The 19,994-nt window shown below is 37.7% G+C and overlaps 2 protein-coding genes across 2 annotated transcripts; both read right to left on the bottom strand.

The window, feature by feature from the left end:
• Nucleotides 1-747: 747 nt before the first annotated feature.
• Nucleotides 748-7,687, bottom strand: LOC110041412 (ATP-dependent RNA helicase DDX51-like). The gene is made up of 6 exons (XM_020746686.2): nucleotides 6,414-7,687; nucleotides 5,828-6,049; nucleotides 5,219-5,436; nucleotides 3,666-3,825; nucleotides 2,256-2,506; nucleotides 748-1,149 (listed from the first exon to the last, which is right to left on the bottom strand). The coding sequence occupies exons 1-6, from the start codon at nucleotides 7,496-7,498 to the stop codon at nucleotides 887-889; spliced, it is 2,199 nt and encodes a 732-aa protein (XP_020602345.2). The 5' UTR covers nucleotides 7,499-7,687; the 3' UTR covers nucleotides 748-886.
• Nucleotides 7,688-9,543: 1,856 nt separating this feature from the next.
• On the bottom strand, nucleotides 9,544-19,525 carry LOC110041457 (coatomer subunit delta-like). Its single transcript, XM_089293910.1, has 12 exons — nucleotides 19,397-19,525; nucleotides 18,977-19,016; nucleotides 18,437-18,660; nucleotides 17,547-17,726; nucleotides 16,785-16,993; nucleotides 16,206-16,294; nucleotides 15,267-15,339; nucleotides 14,751-14,916; nucleotides 13,401-13,548; nucleotides 12,208-12,316; nucleotides 10,645-10,849; nucleotides 9,544-9,996 (listed from the first exon to the last, which is right to left on the bottom strand). Exons 1-12 carry the CDS (start codon nucleotides 19,397-19,399, stop codon nucleotides 9,907-9,909), a joined length of 1,536 nt encoding a protein of 511 aa, XP_089150036.1. The 5' UTR covers nucleotides 19,400-19,525; the 3' UTR covers nucleotides 9,544-9,906.
• Between the last annotated feature and the right edge of the window lie 469 nt (nucleotides 19,526-19,994).

Here is a 19,994-nt window from a genome sequence, read left to right as displayed (position 1 = left end):
TTTTATATACCGATATAGGCCTATCCATTGTTTATTTGAAAATCGAAATGATTATTAATAGTATCTACATTCCATGAATCACCCTTGAGAACACGTCGAGCAATCTTAAAGAAATGCGTGTAGCTCTAATACAATCAGTAAATTATAAAAGAAAAAAAATGGATAAAAAGATAAAAGTTCGCCTTTGTCAAAGATCGAAATTTTTTTTTGCCTCAGCATCAAAGCGAGTCCTGTGAAATGAGTTACGGGCTCGATAAACAGCCGCTAAAAACAGTGACCCCGCCCTCTTCCCCCTGGAAAGAACAAAAACCTTATTCGTAGTTTACCGTTAATTTCAGATTGAAACTTTCATTAAAATGTCAAATGAACAAGCAAACAAAACAAGTCTCCATTTTTCGTACAACAATCGCAGTTACGTAATACGTTAATCAAGAAATGTAAAATGATATATGCGGACGCAATATTGACTAACCCAGTGACTTCACTAGCCTTATCTACTGGTCGGCAGAATTACCACAGAAACTTGACGGACGATAGAAAGACCCCTCATTTGCATATCTGGTGCATAATCTTACCACCCACTTCAACTCGCAAGTTGCTATGGCAATTCACCGGTCAAAAATGAAACCAGTCTAAAACAAGTACTTCCTGTTTTCCTCAATCTTCTCACAACGTTTATGCGAAATTCCTTGTTAGCTTGCATTAAAACACTTTTTTAAACTAAGAACCAAATAAGACAAATCCATCTAAATTAATGATTATTTTATTCATATTCGCCAGAAAAATCTGTTAATAATGCAATATTCAATCTAAAATGTGACTGTTCCACAAAACGCACAAATCCATGTATTTTACAGCAAATATTTTACGAGACTACTTGTTTTCTTCAGTTTCTTTGAAGCACATTACTCATCAACTGTTCTTCTAATAATTTTATAATTTCATGTCTCCCTTTCTGTTGACTTTTCTTTTGACTTTCTAACTTCACAGCATCTCGTAGTCTCTCAAGCGTGTCTTGATATTTTTCTACCATTGACTGTAGTTTCTCATCTTTGATGTTGTATTTGGCAATCTTTTCGCGGTCTATCTTCTGAATTAGTTCTTTAAAATGGTGCACCTCGTCGCTATGGAGAAGAGTAATGGCCGTTCCTAACGAAATAAACACCAAAAGTCAGACTTGTACCCAGTCGCTATTTACGGGTCAGATTGGATTGTTTCAAAGGGAAAGCGGTCTGGATCGAGTGCAACGCGCGAGGATTTATGGAAAGAGGCAGGAAAAAAAATAACAACGTTATATTTCCTTCGACCCCTCCCATGAAACCCCACACGACCCTAGTATCTAATCTTCTCTTTCCAAAACACGTTAACAGCGACTGAATACGAGTCTGACCAAAAGTGGCGAGAGGAAAAAATATTACTAAAAAAGAGAAAAAATATAGAGACTAAAAGATTCACTTGAATTCTTGTTATCCTGAAACTTCGTGCCCAAAACGCTTGTTCTATTTTGTTCTAGAGGATTGTCGTATGCAATTCATTGTATATTCTGTGGCATTTGAGGCCCCGTCCACCCTAAGCCGGAGAATTTGAAAACGGGAGTGAAAGCGCATCAAATGTTTTCCGTCCACACTACGCAGGAGAAATTTGAAAACGCAACAATCATTGGTCATTTTGGATTTGTGTTTGAGGAAAATTCAGTCAGGGAAATCACATGATGATGTCATCGTGATGTCATCGTGATGTCATCGTTTCCGAAAAGCTCCGTTTTCAAAATGTTTTCTGTCCACACTAAAACGCAAGCCGGCGTTTTCAAATTCCTCCGGTTTGAAAACCGCTTTCCAAAAGCTCCGTTTTCGTGACGGATTAGTGTGGACGGTAGGCCTAACCGTAGAAAATAAGCTGCGTTTTTCAAATTTCTCCGGCGTAGAGTGGATGGGGCCTGAGAATACAACATGGAAATTAGGAAACTGAACTTCCAATAATAAGCGGGGAAAGTTGCATTCTTTGCTTGCTTATGTCGGATTGCATTGTAGCATTTTGACTTTCTTTTCTTTTTTTCTACAAATTTTGTAAAAACTAGAAAATATTGATGCAATCTATCCCGAAGCTTTTGTTACACGCGGCGGCGCGTCTGAGGACGTTTTCCCGCCATCTCACTTAAATGACGCGTACGACTATCATCCGGGTACTTTCGTACATGTGTCAACAAATAATACCATTCAGTTCTCACATCTCACAAGAGCGTAAACCCAGTTTACCTTTATTTCCCGCTCTCGCTGTCCTCCCCACACGGTGAATATAGCTTCTGACGTAGTTGGGTACGTCATAACTTATGACGTATGACACATCCTGTATGTCCATTCCCCTCGCCATGGCGTCGGAACAGATAAGAAGTTGTAGTTTGCCGATTTTAAAGTCGCGTAAGATTCCTTTTCTCTGCCTAGGAGTCAAACTTGAGGAGTATTCTGCAACTTGTACACCACCATACAGCTTCACGAGTAGATAAAGTCTACAGAAAATGACAATTTATTAACGTTTAATTTAAGGATGAAGTCTGCATACGAGCCAACAGGCCCATCAGGCCGGAGCGTATCCCGGTTTATGTAGCATGAAGCGACTAGGAGTATTTCTACTCCCCCCTGGATGGGATGCTAGTTCATCGCAGGGTTACCCTTAGCATTAAATTCGCCAGTATCCATTTACACAGCTGGGTGGAGAGAGGCATTGTGAGAGTAAAGTGTCTTACCCTAGAACACAACACAATATCCATGGCCAGGGCTTGAACCCAGACCGCTTGATCTGGATTTGAGCACACTAACCATAACACCACCATGCCTTCCTATATTAAAGGACTACGCAAAATTACTTGACCTACAAACAGGACTGTCAGACAAACCAACCACATTTTCCTATCTAATCAACCATAGCAATAGAAAATCAATCTCTTGACCATACTACATGTAGTAACAACGTCACAAAACTGTCAGAAGACAACTTTGGACGTTTTCTGATGTTAGGAGAATGCCTAGAAAGTAGACCCCTGGAGAAAAAAAGTGGTTTATCTATGTTTTTAAATACAACGTTTAAATTTTGCTGGCGTATCAATGCAAAATCCCAAAGTGGGCATGAGCGATGTCGCAAAAAATCACTTTTTCCCCTTGAGACCAACAGGATTTTTTCAGAAATTTCATCCCAAAAGTCCCAATTTACATTTCACAACACTCTGGTTTCTGTTTACTGGAAAATGTTGCAACAATAAAAAAATCTGAAAATCATTTTGGGTCGCACTACATTTTCATGGTATACTTTCATCGACTTTAGCTGTAGACCAATGAATGCTGGAGAATTCTGTCAGTTATGGATTTTTGTTTTTTTAAGGGCATTTTGAGTTGTTTTGACTGACTAGCAAATTAGCTCAAAACTGAAGAAAACCTGAAAATAGTAGTTTGCAAAGACAGAAAAACTCCAGAGACAATAACAAACTGTAATGAAACAAGGATGGTTAATGATGGAGAAGATTAAAATTGATTACAAATGATAAAATTGAAAAATTTAGGCTAAACTTTTCAAGATGTGCAAACCGTGACATAGCTCCTTTAAGAGCTGCTAAGGTGCAAGAGCTCAGAAGTTGGGATGATGTCAGTTTGAAACACAACTACATGCATTACCTGTGGGTAGCCTCCAGGGAAGATGCAAAACACAAAACTCGCTGAAACTTCAGTTGGGTTAAAAAGTACAACACCATTAGAGGCTTCTCTCCATTGTTACACACTGTCATATATTCTGATAATCCTTCGGGAATGCTGTAACGACCAGCTGTTGTCGCATCTAAGGAAATTAAGCAATCACACAGAAGTTTAATGCACGTAGATAACCGAAAACACAAATTATTACAAACACATATTTGTGACATTCCTAATTAACGTAAAATGAATGGTCAGTTTGGACAGTGTTGAGTTTCTTTTGAACAAAAATAAATGTATATAGCCACTAAGACAGTCAGGAGCTACAGAACATTGAAAATTTAAACATATTTTGACTAAATGTTATGATTTCACATCTGGAAATAAGTCAGTCAAGCTGCTGTGTACCTCTTTACAGTATAAAGGACTAACAAAAAAAAATGTATAATTATTATAGATTAATAGATTTTTGAGTGTTTGTAGATCAGTTACACTAGATGTACATGGGCTAATAACTGACTGTACTGCCATCGCTAAGTAAAATGTTTGAAGTTTCTCTGCTTGAATCTACAATACTTATCTCTGGGCTAAGGAGAGCTGAGGACAGTTGAGCTGTAGTCAAACAGCCCGAGAGTATTTTTTTCAAGAAATTAAAGTAGTATATATTACTTAGCTCTTATTAAGCGAGCAGGAGGTCTGTATGGAAGAATCGTGACCAAGGTTGTAAGTACAGACCAAATGCAGTAAGGTTTGTACACTTGACTAAGGTCAAGATTCTTCAATATAGACTGACTAAGCCTGGTTGACAAAATGTTTATCATATGGCAAACAAGAAAAATTTAATTTGTTTAATGTAACTGGTATTTTGCTAGTGAACGGCAATGAGCTGAACTTAAATCTGTCAAAGTTTGCTTGTCCTTTTTACCTTTCTTTCTTATCAGGCTTTTTGGCCTCTCCATTTAAAAAAGAAAATAGTCAATATTTTTGTATTTTAGTTTGCAACTTTTTCATTGCAAAATGTAACTGGTCTAGATGCTGGTTTAGATGGGAAAGTCTACATCGAGGCCAATATCAATTTCAGCCAATCAAATTCATAAATTCGGTAGTTCCCAGTCCATGTGAGACATGGCCATATAATAACTGTAGTATATATAAACAATAGCCTCCATTTGGCACGAAAATATGCTAGGATATTTGTCTGCGGACATTATCTGTTCCGAGAAGTGAACAGTTTTCTGAGATCATAGCTTGTGGAAAACTGTGAGCTTTGAGGAACAGATAATGTCCAAGGACAAATATCCGAGCATATTTTTGCCCCAAATGGAGGCTAGTGTGTTTATTATCCTTCAAATATTTTTTGCAATACGTGCAGTTTTGAAAACTGGGGAATATTCTCGGATATTCCCCAGTTTTGGTTGGGGAATATTCAGTCACATGGCACGTTTAGACCAATCGCGCACAAGCGAAAATATTTGATAGAGTATAATAGAAATTAACTTCACAAATGTTAAGATGACACAGCATGAGACATCTTGTACCTGCAGTAGATTCTCCACTGTTGTTTGTTTGATTGACACTTGCTGTCACAGTAAACAAGATTGGTTGATACAGTTGCAGAGGAGCAAGCTTTTCAGGGCTGTGTGTCATTGTTGCTGAGAACAACAACTTCTGTAAGGGAAGCTGGATACTGGCGAAACTAGCTGCAGTATGCAATCCTGGGGGACTCCTGATCGTTTGGAGGCTACAAGAGACAGGCCTGCAATTGAGGACACAATATTTTGAAGTACTCGGTAATGATTAAATAAACTTTGCTTAAATGCTACTTAAGGAAAAAGACCTAGCATTTACAGTTGTTCTGCAATTCGTATGGAGGGCACAATGCTTTTGAATGAATAATACTTTGTCTAGTGTTATCATCCTGGTGAGACTAATTCTTCCTTTGTAAGGACTCGTTGACTGATACTTTGAACACCTAAATTTACTGGATGTTTACGATAATTTGTTCTGAATGATCAACTTGATCAAAACATCAGTCACCAACAACAGTCCTTTCCTGTACTACACTCACCCAGATGATGACAAAATACTGTGGCAAATGCCTGTTTGATATGTTGTATCGATTTATCAGCTTGTAATGCACACCAAACCTGTCATTCTTGAAGACACCACTTGTAGATTGCCTGTGATAAGCAGCCTTGAGTACTTTACTGAGCCAGCCATGATAAGACTGATCCAAGAGACGGTCAGCTTCATCAATCACTAGGAACCTTACATGATGAAGAGTGAAGTTTGGAGTTGACGAGATGTGATCAACTAACCTCCCAGGCGTACAGATGAGAATATCAACACGGCTGCTACTGCCGCAAGAGCTGAAATAATGCAAAGACTACTGTAAGTTCATAAAGTAACAATCCCCTAGGGTAACCCAAAATACCGAGCTTTAGTCTTTAGACCCCCAATATGAACTAGGTCCACAGACTACCCTACAGGCCTCCTCTATGGTACCACAAGCTGACATGAGTGGTCTATCGACAAAACCAGTAAGTCAGATCTTTACTTATTATTTATCATTTTATTTTAGAAGTGGTCCTTAGAAGGGGTTTGTGAACCCAGCCCTGGGGTAGTCCATGGACCCTGTCTGCAGTGGGGAACAGCAGACTGAGGGTCAGTATTTTCTGGTTACCTGATCTCCTGATGGACAAATCATCATCATTAAGAAAAAGCAAACCTCACCTAGGATTAACAAGCTGTTCCTGATCTTTAGCAAAAGATTTTGATCCAGAAGCCAGTCCCACCCGTAAGTTTGTTCCCTCAGTAAACATTTCAAAAACTTGTTTGACCTGGTTTGCAAGATCTTTAGTGGGAAGGATGACCAAGGCTCGCAAGTGACATACCACCCTTCTTAACAGACTCTGCACAATAGGTAACACATATGCAAGAGTCTTGCCACTTCCAGTGGGTGCCGACACACATATGTCACTAGGTTGATAACCACCAATGCCAAAACAACTGTTAGTTTCCATCTGAGATAGTATGGCAGGGATCATGGCACTCTGAACAGGAAATAAGTGATTTATATCATGCTGTTGCAATTTTCTGATTATATGTGCAGCCAAGTAAGGAATTTTTTCTACAGGAATCAAATTTCTGCTTAAGTCAGAATTGATAGTTGTAGGTTTAGCAAGCCAGTCAGGCAATACTCTCTGCACTTTTTTGACTTCTTTGTCTTTTTTCTGACCTCCGATAACAGTAAATCCTGTTCCTTTACTGTTGCCTTCTGGTGTTTCCCCTAGAGTTTCCTCTAGGCTATCTTGTTTTTCTTGAGTAATGTCGTCTGGTTTATGCTCACTATTTCTTTCATTGTTTAACATTCTTTCCTCTTTTGACACACCTTTATTCTTGTATCTTTTCGCATCCTTCTTTTTCGTAACTTTAGTCACTTTATTCCCTTCTGAATTATCCGTCGAGATGTCAGATTCAACAGAAAGCTCCGTAACATCGTCCATTGATGTACCTTCCTCTGGAGACCTTTTCTTCTTTTTCTTGTCTGATTTTTCTTTTGCATGTTTTGTTTTCTTTTCCTTGGCTTTCTTAGGTAAGCTTACTTCTTCTTGCGCGTCAGACTTTAGCTTTTTGAGGCTCAAAATTTCCATGCTGTTCGAACTCACGTGGTTATTTTCTTCATGATCCAGAGATTGCCTTTTTCTCTTTCGATCTGCGATGACACGTTGTAATTGGGCAAGTCTTGAAGTTTCATCCCGTTGAACACACTCATCTTCATCATCTCCCATGTACCGATCTACCTTGAAAAGATCCATTTTAAAGGAAATTTCCAATAATATTACAAGCAATCCTAAAGGTTTGCCAAACTGGACGCCATCTTTTCTTTTTGGGCAGAGAGTAGACTGGGTATGAAAAAATCCGCTGAGCAATAATTCTGCTGACGGTGAAGTGTTACTCAAGAAGAGAGCATGGGAAACAACTAAGAGGCAAAATTCTGATTGGTTGAATGTTTTAAAGGTAATGCAGCCGGTGCGTAGAGAGGTTCATGCAGTTCTCTCTAAAAAAGGTTTCCAAATATATCCAGTTTTCTTGTTGAACACCTCCTCCCAAGACAATCGAGGTCAGGTATTGTTTGTGTACTCTAGTCAGCACTTATTACTATTTGAAGAAAATACTTTTTATCATTAATTCAGGCTTTTCATTGACTCAACCGGCTTGGGAAGTGTAGTTTTATATTTTACCCATTGAATAACTATGAGGAATTTGAAGCAACCCAAACAGTTTCTGGATAAGGTTTGTCCTTTATCAGGCCAACGATATTTTGGGGCTTAAGAGACAAGACTGAAATAAGATAACAGAAGACAAAGGACAAAGTTTTGTTTCAATTCAAAAAACATGTTGCACACCACCCAAATGTCAGGAGAGTCTACCCCCTGCGAGTAAGCAAGTCATATACACATAATTCCATGTTTTGATTCTCTAGTAGTTATTATCAATGGTGTATTGTTCTGAACTTGATTGTAAAAGTGGGAGGTACTGCACACAAGCCAAAAACTTAGCTCAGTCCATCCGTCCAACTGTTTTTGTCAATCGTCTTGTCTGTCAGGCAGTCAATTAATCTTCTGTAGAGGTTACCATTCTTTAAAGTGCCTATGAAGTTAAAACTAATTGCTGCTGATTTGAAAGGCTTTTCAAAGTAAAGAAGAATGGCGTTTTCCTTTCTGGAATATCTTTTTTCATTTTAGAGATATTCACGTTTTTGTATTATAAGTGATGACGTCATAGGTGGTTCCACTAAAACGGTTCAACACTCAATCAAGAATATCTCTAGAAATATTAACGCAGTGTTCTTTAAACTTGGCACCAGAAATGTACATCACAAAAGAAACAAAATGATACCTGTCGTGCCATCGCCATGACAACAGTTATGCCGCTGGTCCTGTTTTAATTAAAACTAACATTACCAGATTTTATCTTAAACAAGGATCTTCCACTCCCAACAATCTAATGGGGAGAGTTAAGATAATATGGGAATCATGTGTGTTCCCAGCATGACCCTCTGTCCCTTTTCGAAGGGTTGCAAATTGGCATATTTGGTTTTTCACAGAAAGAGACTGGAGCCAAGTGTTGCCATGGCAACACAGGTGTCATTCTGTTTCTTTTGTGATGCGCATTTGTGGTGCCAAGTTTGAAGAACACTGCTCCAATATTTCTAGAGATATTCTTGATTCAGTGTTTTACTGTTCAAGTGGAACCACCTATGACGTCATCACTTTCCTCATTTGCATATTACAAAAACGTAAATATTTCTAGAACGAAAAAAGATATTCTAAAAAGGGAAATGCCATTCTTCTTTACTTTGATAAGCCTTTCAAATAAGTGGCAATTATTTTTTACTTCATAGGCACTTTAAACACACATAAGACACATCAACAACAGGTACAATGTTAATACTCTCTTTATTATTGATGTCAATTTCCTGCTTCCCCAATAAAAATACCACGCAACAGGCATGGCAAGACTAACTACAACATTCACTTACACTGAGATAGAGTCATTTTAGAATTAAATCTCATACATTTCTTGTGCTCTTAGAATGACTGTGTGATGTTCGAGGGCAATATAGGTATGACAAGAGATGGCTCTAAGGAATGTGAAGTTGCTTTGCAACTTAACTTCTCTAATCAAAAAATTGTCTGAAAAGTTGTTGGTTTCTGACTATTTGATTCAATAAAGTACAAACTCTAATTTACACCCACAGCCTCAGTTGGTCTTTCCTGTGTGTCAGCTTGTTTTGGAGTACGGGAATAATAATAATGTCACAAGTCTCTGAAAAAAGTTGGGGAGGAGACTAAAATAATTTTAACTAAGAGGAGATCTTCCATTTATTTTACAAACAATCATTCGAGTGAAAATTTGGAAAGTGGGGATGTTTTTCTGCGAAACACAAGATTCTCATCAACTTGTCACTTTCCCTTAGAAATGAATAATCTAACATACGAACAACTACGCACGTATTTCAGATATTCATCTACCATCCCTTCCCCTGTAAAGTCCTCCATGCACTAATTTCAGCCACTTGAAATAGTGACAGCATATGACATTTCTCTCCAAGTCTGTTAGCATTTAAGATTATTCCTTTGGTGCAGATTGTCACTGGCATTGTAAGACACCAAACAGGAGGTATAAGTTACAGCATTTAAGGCAGAGTCATTGCAAGGCTTTACACTATCTCATATTTTTCCACTGAAAACCCAACTTCTTGTGAAAACTTGACAGGCTTCTCTTCATCGACTGAAGTGACCTCTGTAATCTGAAAATAAATGAAAAATGTTCACATTTGTTAGCACAGGATCACAACAACTATTTGAAAGAAGTCATAACCAAAACCCTTCACTTTCTCAACCTGACAGCAGTTTCCCGTGTAGACTGCAAGGAGTCTGTTTTTTCGTCCATACCACCCATTGATGTTCATGTTTGCAGATGAACACTCCTCTGACTTTAAGAGCAAAGACCACCAGCTTGCAAAATCGTTTAGTCACAATGGAACTGAAAGGGTTATTAAAACCCCTACTTTCTTAAGGCTTTTAATCAGGATCCAAAAAGGTGTCGAAACTTTAAGGCCAGCAAGTCAACAATCCAAAAAATATATATTTTAATATATTCATGTATGTCCATCTTCCTAAAAGCCTTCCTCCCATAAGGAACTTCCCCTGGAAGGGGAAACCTCCCACAAAGAAGACATTCCTATCAGAGAACACATCCCAATTTAAAGGAACAACTCCTGTACAAGGACACTGCCCATAAGAACAACAGGAGAACAGCAGGGAGTATTTTACATATTGTTGCTCATAGCTGCATGAACGTCAACTGCAGCAAGGCTGAAAATTTAATTTTCCATGGCAGTCAAGACTGTAAATGTTATCTATTACATAGTACAAAGAGGTTCTGTTAAAATTACCTTAAGGTCACAGTATGATTTTCTTGATGAGAAGGTCACTGAAACTGGAAAGAAATCACCAGGGTGTCCAGCAATGCTAAATTCCATGCTACCACTTTTGTTTGATGTGTCGATTACTGGCAGCTGCCACTCAAGTAAGGAATGCTTGTGATCATAGTGGTACTCGCCATCAACTTCTCCTACAACTGGTCCACCAACACCATGTCTGCAATCAACACACAATGGCAGCATTTAGATTACATGTAGGACCAGAAATGTCACAGCCTATACATCGCATTTTGTTGTTATTGTTCCTATGTGACAACAATGTTCAAAACTGCCAGCTATATTCTATACAACTACATGTACCTCACTTCAAGAACTTTTTTTGTGACAACTTTATGTTGCAATTTAAAACTCCTTCAGCTACACAACGATAGCAATACAATAGTTATGCATCATTATGGTTCACCACTAGTTTTCTCTAATTCTTATTGGTTTAAATTGATCACAGTAATGGGATAGGGTTCATTGGTGGAGAGACACTATCAGCCCATAGTGACTGTCATGAAAATTTTGCTAATAACAAGCAAGCTTATAGAAAAAGGAAATTGAAAAATTGATTGATCTGCATTTAGTGGGTTTTTGTATGTTTTTTTTTTCAGATTTTACACTTGGCTTTCACACCTTTCATAGAAAAAAGGTGAAAATAACTCTATATCATTTTTGAACTGGAACGTGGAAGAAAAGACAACAGAGCGTTTGTCTTGGAATAGTTGCCCCATGGAAATTAAACGTTTTTAAAACTGGCATATTTGCTTCTTTGCTTCGTATGTGTTTTAAGAACAAATTGTTCAAATAGTGGTGTCTTTTTTCGTTCCTTTGATGGAGGAGGGAAACCTTCTTAATCTTTATTTAAAAAATACAATGTATACAAGGTATCTTAAAAGTTAATCTTAAAGAATGTCTGAGTTGAAATGATTAGCCACCTCACGTTCATCAGTGGCCAAAGTAAGGACTCTGTTAATATTCCTCATACTTTTACAAATCAAGCAATGATTGTACTGACTTGCCTTATTACTGAGGGCACATGTTTTACTGTATACAACCTTAGCAGTCACAATAAGCTACTGATGGCACTTTTCGTCCATTATGTAGGGTTCCCAGAGAGGGGACACAATTACATGTTCCCTTGATTCCTTAAAATTTGACTTACTCTATTCACATAGTACTTCCCTCTTAGTAACTTGCCGTTCCCAAACATTTTTACAGAGTTCCCATCAACAGAAGAGATATCCCTTGTTCCCCCATATTTATCAAAAGAATATCATAATATTATGTTCCCTTGAAATTAACAATCATACTGAATTACATTGCATTCCCTTGTTCCCCAAAACTGCTGGAGGCCCTTGTTATAGACACAAATAACCTACATGTATAATGTTTTTCAAGGCTCGCGGCATTGGGGCATGTTGCCTACTGTTTGAGGGCAAGAGTAGTGGGTAACCTTATCGACACCTTGTTATCACAGCTGTGTACATATGCATTACAGTATATCAAAGTTATTGCACGTAAACTACTCACGGGACAGGGATTGAAATGACAACATCATTTAGCTCCAGATTTTCTTGGAGGAGTTCATATTCTATGTTGACATCACACTGTCCGTCATTTTCTGAAGGCCAGCAGTTGACTGGGGGATAAGAGCAACAAACACATAATATCAACATTGTCACTTTGTGTTAAAATTAATCATTACCACAGTTATCTGATGGCTTTTACTATGCCTGTGTTAAGCCTGCAGCCTTGTAAAAGGAAAGGGCCAATCTAGCCCTTTTTTCATTTTTCTGGGGCCATCTCGGATTGCAATGTGGGATTCCTGCAATGGCACAGTCTGGTTGAAACACTGAATGCAAGTCCTGCATTTTGCTTGTTCTCAGCATGCTACCAGCTACCTTGGTTGTCCTTCTTATTTTAAAATCAACTTTTCAAATTCTAATTTAATTTGAATAGGCCCAGGGGTGTAGCCGGGGGGGGGGGGGGCGGGGGGGGGATCCTGAGGTGCCCGTGAACCTTTTTTAAGCAAACAACCTACAACAGGTGACGAAAACGACATGACAATCTGCTGAGTACCCTCACTTTGACACAGAGTGACTCTCCCTTTGAAAAAATCCTGGCTACACCCCTGATAGGCCTACATAGACATAAACACAGACAGACATAGTTTATTTTACTTGGTCGCACACTTAGCTATCAATGGTAACCGTGCATCGCAAAGAACTACAAGACACATCAGCTAGTTTACAGGTGCACCAAGAAAATAAAATAACAAAGTAAAAATGAAAACCAGCAAACAACTTACAGGTTCACATGGCTTTACCCTCTAAACAATAGTAATTCTTAAGAAATAGAAAACATGTACCGTGTTTCTATCAAGTTATAGAAACACGAGTGGAAGTTTGGGAGAACGAGAAATGCTGTGGGAACATGAGCTGCAGGCAAGTGTTTCCACAGCTTTTTCGAGTTCTCCCAAACTTTCATGAGTGTTTCTATAACTTGATAGAAACACAGAGAACATGTTTTCTACTTCTGTTAGAAAACACCACAACAAAAAAAGGAAAACATCTTGTTAACTTTGATTATCACAATGTAAATTCTCTTTGCTCGCGTCATCATTACGTCAACAGCTCGTGCTAGTTCTGTGTTTCTATCGAATCAATCAGTGCACATATTTTCTTAGGACTGTTTTCTAATATATAATATTATTGTCGCCTTACTTGATAACGGCATTAGTGCTTCGTCTGTACTCTGTAGTCTCCACTTCAACACACCAATTTCAGAATTAAGAGGGAACGGTTTGTTTGGTTGCTTGAGGCCTATTATGGATTCTTGACTGAATAACTTCTTGTCTATGTTTGGATGTGTCTGAAAGCAACAATTCAAATAAAAATTTACACCCTACCCAGCATACATGAAGTCAATCGAATGTTCAAAAATCAAACTCAATCAAGCTCATTCCATGGATTGAGTTTGATTGAGTTCAGCATCGAACATGAAATCAAACACCAAACTTTGTGTGAGAACAAATCGAACCCAGTCCATCAGATTCTGTTTTATTGACTTCTGCAATCAAACTCAATTGCACACAATTCAATCCAATCCAATGGATTGTGTTTGATTGTGTTCAGTGAATAAATTTGTTTGAACAAACAGTCATGCTATGTAGTCTGAAAAACAGGAATTTACACGTAAAACATGTTATACTATTAAAAGTAACTCAAGCTTCCAAAAACTTGTTATTAATTTTCAGAACCAGTTATACAAAAATCAAGAGTTCGGAAAACAAATGTTTGATTGGGTTCAATTATCCAATTATTTCTGCCTGAGTTCCATTTCATTTGATTGCCAAATTCAATCAAACTCAATCCATGGATTGGGTTCGACTGACTTTGATTGGGGTTTGATTGATGACTGATTTTCAGTTTGATTGACTATGCTTGGAGCCTAGAAAAACACAGGGGATTTGAAATGTCAAAGAATTCAAACTCTTAGAAGAACACTCTGACCCAGCTTTACAAGATTCAGAACTAACAAGACTGTTAACATCGGGCTTTGAAAGGGAAACATCATTGGACTTCCTATTGCAAACCTTGCACATATTTCAAGAGTTCCCATATTTTACTGGTAAGCTATTTATTTACTGTACATGTAATTTCAACATTTTCATGTGAGGGTTTTTGAGATCTTGGCCCTGATTAATGGCTTTACAAGTGAAAGAGGATAACTTGCGAAAGATGGAGACTTAAAACTGCTGTATTTGCAATGATACAGAGAAGTTTCTTTGCCTCATGTGAACAACAGACTCAAGTGTCTTACTTAAACCTTTGTTTTCCTTTTTAGAAATGAACAGTACACATAAGCTTCACTTAAAAAGTTCTGTTTTGCATTTTCTTTTATATTTTTGAGTTTTATTTCTTGCAAAACAATGTACATGAGTGACTTCACGATTGTGCATCCCGCCAAATTTTTCACAAGTGTGCAAGTTACACATTTTTTGCACACTGCTATAAAACACCTGAAACTGACTGTTGGATCAATGCAAATACTATTTAAATCATGAAACTTACCTGCATTTGGAATCCTTTGTCGTCATTGTTTTCCAAGCTAAGCCGTATTTTTCCAAACTGAGCATCTGCCACTCTCAGAAGTACAAGACCTCTGATTTCCATGTTCTGCAGACCACCATCTCTTCCTGCAGTCAATGTTATCTTCTCGTCAACCTTTACGTGGACGCTGGAATTAGAAAATAAATCAATATGCCATATCTTTGCCTTTGTTTAATCTAATTTAATTTGTTTGGTTTAATTAAATTTTATAACTTGGTATGAAGTCTAATTTAATTTCAACTTTATTACGGCATGTTTTGCATGACTCTATAAGCTACTAAACTTTAAATTTTAATTGTGTATAAATAAAGGTTGTCTGTCTGTCTGCACAATCATGTGACATTTTCCAGCGTTACTGTGCTCTCGGCCCTGGCCAAGTGGACTCGCAAGTAGACCCAAGTTTTCAACTTGCCTCTACTTGCAAGTCCGTTTGGCCAGGGCTTAACAAGACACATGTTCAAGACAAATCTATCTTACCTTCCCATTTGGACTGATGGTGTTGTTGTGGTCTTTGCAGTTGAAGTTAATTTTGTCTTGGAACTTACTACATCTGAAAGAACAAGAGTATTGATCCAACTGAGTTACGGTAGTTCCTCTTTCACTCATACAGAACAAACAGTTTACAATATACATGAACATGCCCTTTATAAGGACTAATCTGCCCCAACTAATCTACCTAGACAGTGTTTCTAGAGTTTGACTTTGAAGGAAAAGGTTGCTGTTTTGAAACCATCATTTGGGAGCCACTTTTAGAAACGAAGTGGAAATTATCGTATTAAATTTAAGATTACTTCCCACCTTCACGAGCCCCTCCCCGAAAAAAAATTTTTTCCTTTTATTTGACAAAATTGAAGTCAATCATTTTACCTAATGTTTACAAAAGTAAAAGTTACATGTACAAATCTCAAAAAACGGTCAAGTTATTTAGAAAAAAATGCATTTTGAAATAAAGTCAATAAATCATGTGATCTATTTGTTATCGTGCTTATACTGTAGGTACATTTGCTGGCTGGATTTGAAAATGTTTGAATCTATTGTTTCAGTTGTGCCATCTGATTGGTTTTCATTGTCTGGGTGGCCTCGGTTTCAGTAAACGCACTGTAAAAGAAAAACTCACTTGAATCATATTTTTCTCATAAACTAAATTTATGAAGCCTTCTTCTGATATATAGTTTGTTAGGGTTTTTATTGAAACCGGAGCGTGTATGAAGTTTTCCCTGAAAGACACCCCTGAACGTGGGAAGTAACTTAACGACAAAATCTGACTAAATTTTAAAAATGTTGACTGGACTGTGAGTGGACATGTGCTTACTGATGCAATGATGATTTACTGCATCAAACACATTTCTAAGCAAAAATGAGGTTTTATGGGACATGCACTGAACGTTTGGTGATTAAATTGTTTACTATTCTCACCTGTACCCTCTGATCTCAACTTGTCCACAAAGCTGTCAACATCCTTTGATTTACTTCCTAACTTCATTGCCTTTCCAGTGCCAGCCGTTCTGGATCAATATAAACAATCTGCTTACTGATTTTACTAGCTGGGAGAATTTGACTCTGATGAAGTTAGACAGAAGCCAACGAAAATCGGATTGCCAAAAATCTTAGCAGCATTGGAAGCAGCATTTGACTGTATGTTTCTAACGATGTATCTCAGCTTGTGATCACCTGTTTGACACCATTACACAATCACAAGATATGGTCGTGATAAACATGGATTACAAAGTAGACCACGACAGTCAATATCCTAATGGCCTCTGAATCAGGGTTAAAGATGCCTAGCCCAATTCATAAAATGTTGTTTTCACTTTTTAATTCTTCCAGCTATCAATCAATCAATCAATCCTTGATTTGTTAGAGCAGGTTTATAATTACAAGATTGAATGAACAATATTGAATCAGCAGCCAAAAGGCTGATGTGGACCTGCTTATAATAGTAAAATAACTTCAAACAAATGCCTGACAATCTAAGAGGACTGTAGAGTAAATTACCTTGTGGGATAAGATGGTTTTGGAGGTGTAGGATCAACAACAGTAACATCATTAACCACAGGGACAGCTGAATCACGACCTCCACCGCCAAAACCTCCAAATCCTGCCATATTTCCTTTGAAACCTTTGCCTTTTGTGGCAGCTGTTCTGGCAGCCTGTAACTCTTTTGCCTTCTTTTTCATCTCTTCTTTGGCTTCACGCATTTGGTTCTAAAATAATGTTTACATTGTATAGAAAGTGTAAGGAGTTGTGCTTAAAATATATCTTAAGTGTAAAGACTGCATTCTGAGAAACCCCTGACAAGATAAACTTGGTCTCAGCTGTAAAGTAAGTTACAAAAACAATGTACAGCTGTATACCCTGATGTTACAGACTAGATTACGGGTTAATGTCAAGCCAAGAACACTCGCTTATAAGTCATAAGACTTATTCGCAGGAAAGACGACTTCAAATTTTAGAGAGTGGTACAGTAGAATATAGCCCACTAAATTGACCAATCACAGCCAGTGCAGTAGATGAGAGATATCATAACAGGCCATTTTCAACTTTCCTTGTACCTCTGTTTCAAAACAAGTCTTTGTGCAAAACCTTTCACAAGAAAATTAGATTTATTTACATGAAAATGAACTTGCAGGTGAAACTCATTTTCACATGAATGGTTTGCACCAAGCCTTGTTCTGACACAGAGGCAAACGGCAACTCGGAAAAGGCCTGTCATGGCTAATCTTACTCTCCCACACATCAAGTTAAATTGAAACTTGCCTCTCTCACAGCACGGAACACCTTCTCCTCATGACTGTCCATCTCAGTAAATGTTCGGATTTGTGCAAGATTTACATTTTCGCGATAGCCAAGAGCAACAATCTCGTCAAAAGCGAAGATAAGTGAGAAGGCATTCTCTACTATCTCAGATTCTTCCATAACTTTGCAGTATTCTGGAATCTGAAAACAGGAATGATGACAGGTTACTAACTTGTTAAACAAAATCTTACAACTGATAAAGATATCACTTAACGACAACATTCAGCTTTTAAATACAACAAATTAATTTTAAAAACTTCAATTCTATTTGGTGTCTAATTTAATCATAACTATTGTTACAGATGACAATTTTTCCATTTTGCAAAACTAAGTAATATGTGTAAGCAAACATTTTAAATACTGGTGGTGTGCCTGCTTACAAATTTTTAGTGCATTTTTGCGCTAACCAAATCACAACCCCTTGAAAATACTAAACTGCTAAATACAAAATCTGAAAACGCATTAAATGTTTTCCGTCCACACTATGCCAGAGAAATTTGAAAATGCAATAATCACTGATCATTTTGGACCTGTGTTTGAGGAAAACTCATACAGGGAAATCACATGATCATCGTAACATCATTATTTTCGAAAAACTCTGTTTTCAAAATGTTTTCCATCTACACTAAAATACAAAGTCAGCATTTTCAAAATTCCTCCAGTTTTCGAAAAGCTCTGTTTTCATGAGAGATTAATATGAATGGTTAACCTAACCATCAAAATAAAGCTGTGTCTTCAGATGTCTCCGGCATAGTGTGGACAGGACCTGAAAGCCACATGGGTCAATACCTTTGGATCATTACAGTAGCTACTACATTAATGAGATATGATAATAATGCACTGCTTCTTACCACACGAGAAAATAATCTCAAAGTCTCTAGATCTTCTAAAATGTTGCTGGCTTTAGTGGTGATGAGAAGCATGTAGAGTTTCTCAAGTGGCTGGTACACATATCTGACACTTTCCGTTTCAACAAACGTGTGCTGTTTTCCAGTATTCATCAGTTTTGGAAATGCAGCGAGAAGACCCTCCACACGTGATCGTGTCATTTCTACAAACTGACGTGACACAATAGCTGTGGAGTAGGATGCCAAATAAAGTTTACGATTTTATGTAATTGCCAGTGATACTATTATGAGTGCATAAAGAGTATACATGTGTATATAAATTACATGTATGTGAACTTAAACCTCATATACATGTATTGTAATATTGTTCACATATATATCACTGCTCTCCGTATATAAACAGTATAATAGTTGAGCAAAATTTTCCTAGAAATACTGTCATTCAGGCAAAGCCAATAAGTGTACAAGTTTTAATTAAAGCAAATAACCCCCAACAAAGCACATCTATAACACGAAATATACAAATAGAAAAGGCCCGCATACCTTTCCCTGTTTTGGTGCATATTGCTGCAGCGAGAAGAACCTGCAAACAAAACCGTTAAAAGTAAAATAATCTGATCACTTGTTTCCGCGACAAAATTAGCCTGCGCCGAAGCAATGATCTTTAACTTAAGCTCATAATTATTAAACTTTTATTTGAATGGTGATTCATCATTTTCACTTATCTTTTTAGTGGTTCAACGAGAAACTAACAATATCCCAAGAATGTTTGCTTGCAAAGAGAAAAATAATTGTCCCATTCGGGAAAAGAGCGTCCATGAAACATCTTTAATTGTCTGACATGTGTGTAAAATGTCTTCCCATGGCATCATATGAGTTCAATGTTCCGTTACTAAACAATGCAATAACTCGATTTTCGGGCGTAAAAAGTACATAGACGTAGGGAACGATAAATGAACTTACCATTTTGATTATCAATTCCTATTTTACAGTAAATCAGGCCTCTTAGAGGCCAAAACTATCGCTATTTTGGAGCCTTCTTCTGTCGCCACGTCCTCAAAAGATTCGTGGAGGATAGCCACAAAGAATTCTGGGGAAAAATGATACTGCGCATGTACGAAATCCTCTCCGAAATGTTAGTACCCAGGTTCCAGTTTCTAGAATCACCGATTTGATTCAATGCGACAGACTGGAACAAAATTTTTAAGAACCCCGGAGAGGACCCGAACATTACCCTACAAATACCGTAAACTGCCGCTTAAAGCCCTGGAATTTTTTCGTAAGGGCTTTTTGATGGGCTTATAAACCGAGGGGCTTAGAATCGGAATAGAAAACCGTTTCGAAGCGAGCTATAGCTGCTCAAGTTGGTCCAAGAGAAACTGAGGGACCTCATTTTCTCATTTTCTCTTGGTTGGTCGAATTAAAATGGACGTCCGTTGTTCATGCGTCTGTCTCGTTAATGATCATGAATTTCGTCATAACATTGTCAAAGTAGCTGTGGATCCACGAGGCGATAGCCAAGTGGATCCGCAGACTACTTTGACAGTGTTATGAGCGCGCG

This window comes from Orbicella faveolata, unplaced genomic scaffold, assembly GCF_042242905.1.
Source record: "Orbicella faveolata isolate gen_17 unplaced genomic scaffold, um_ofav_v1 contig_25, whole genome shotgun sequence".
In the NCBI taxonomy this organism is placed as follows: Eukaryota; Metazoa; Cnidaria; class Anthozoa; order Scleractinia; family Merulinidae; genus Orbicella; species Orbicella faveolata.
This window is presented reverse-complemented; position numbering and strand designations above follow the sequence as displayed.

Coding starts and splice junctions, on each gene's coding strand:
- LOC110041412 (XM_020746686.2), bottom strand. CDS start 7,498: ATGGATCTTTTCAAGGTAGATCGGTACATGGGAGATGATGAAGATGAG. Junction 6,050..6,413: donor GAACAGCTTGTTAATCCTAG/GTGAGGTTTGCT, acceptor GCATTATTTCAG/CTCTTGCGGCAGTAGCAGCC. Junction 2,507..3,665: donor TCCCTGGAGGCTACCCACAG/GTAATGCATGTA, acceptor CATTTTCTGTAG/ACTTTATCTACTCGTGAAGC.
- LOC110041457 (XM_089293910.1), bottom strand. Junction 16,994..17,546: donor TGTTCCGTGCTGTGAGAGAG/GCAAGTTTCAAT, acceptor ACATTATTTTAG/AACCAAATGCGTGAAGCCAA. Junction 15,340..16,205: donor GTTGAGATCAGAGGGTACAG/GTGAGAATAGTA, acceptor TTGTTCTTTCAG/ATGTAGTAAGTTCCAAGACA.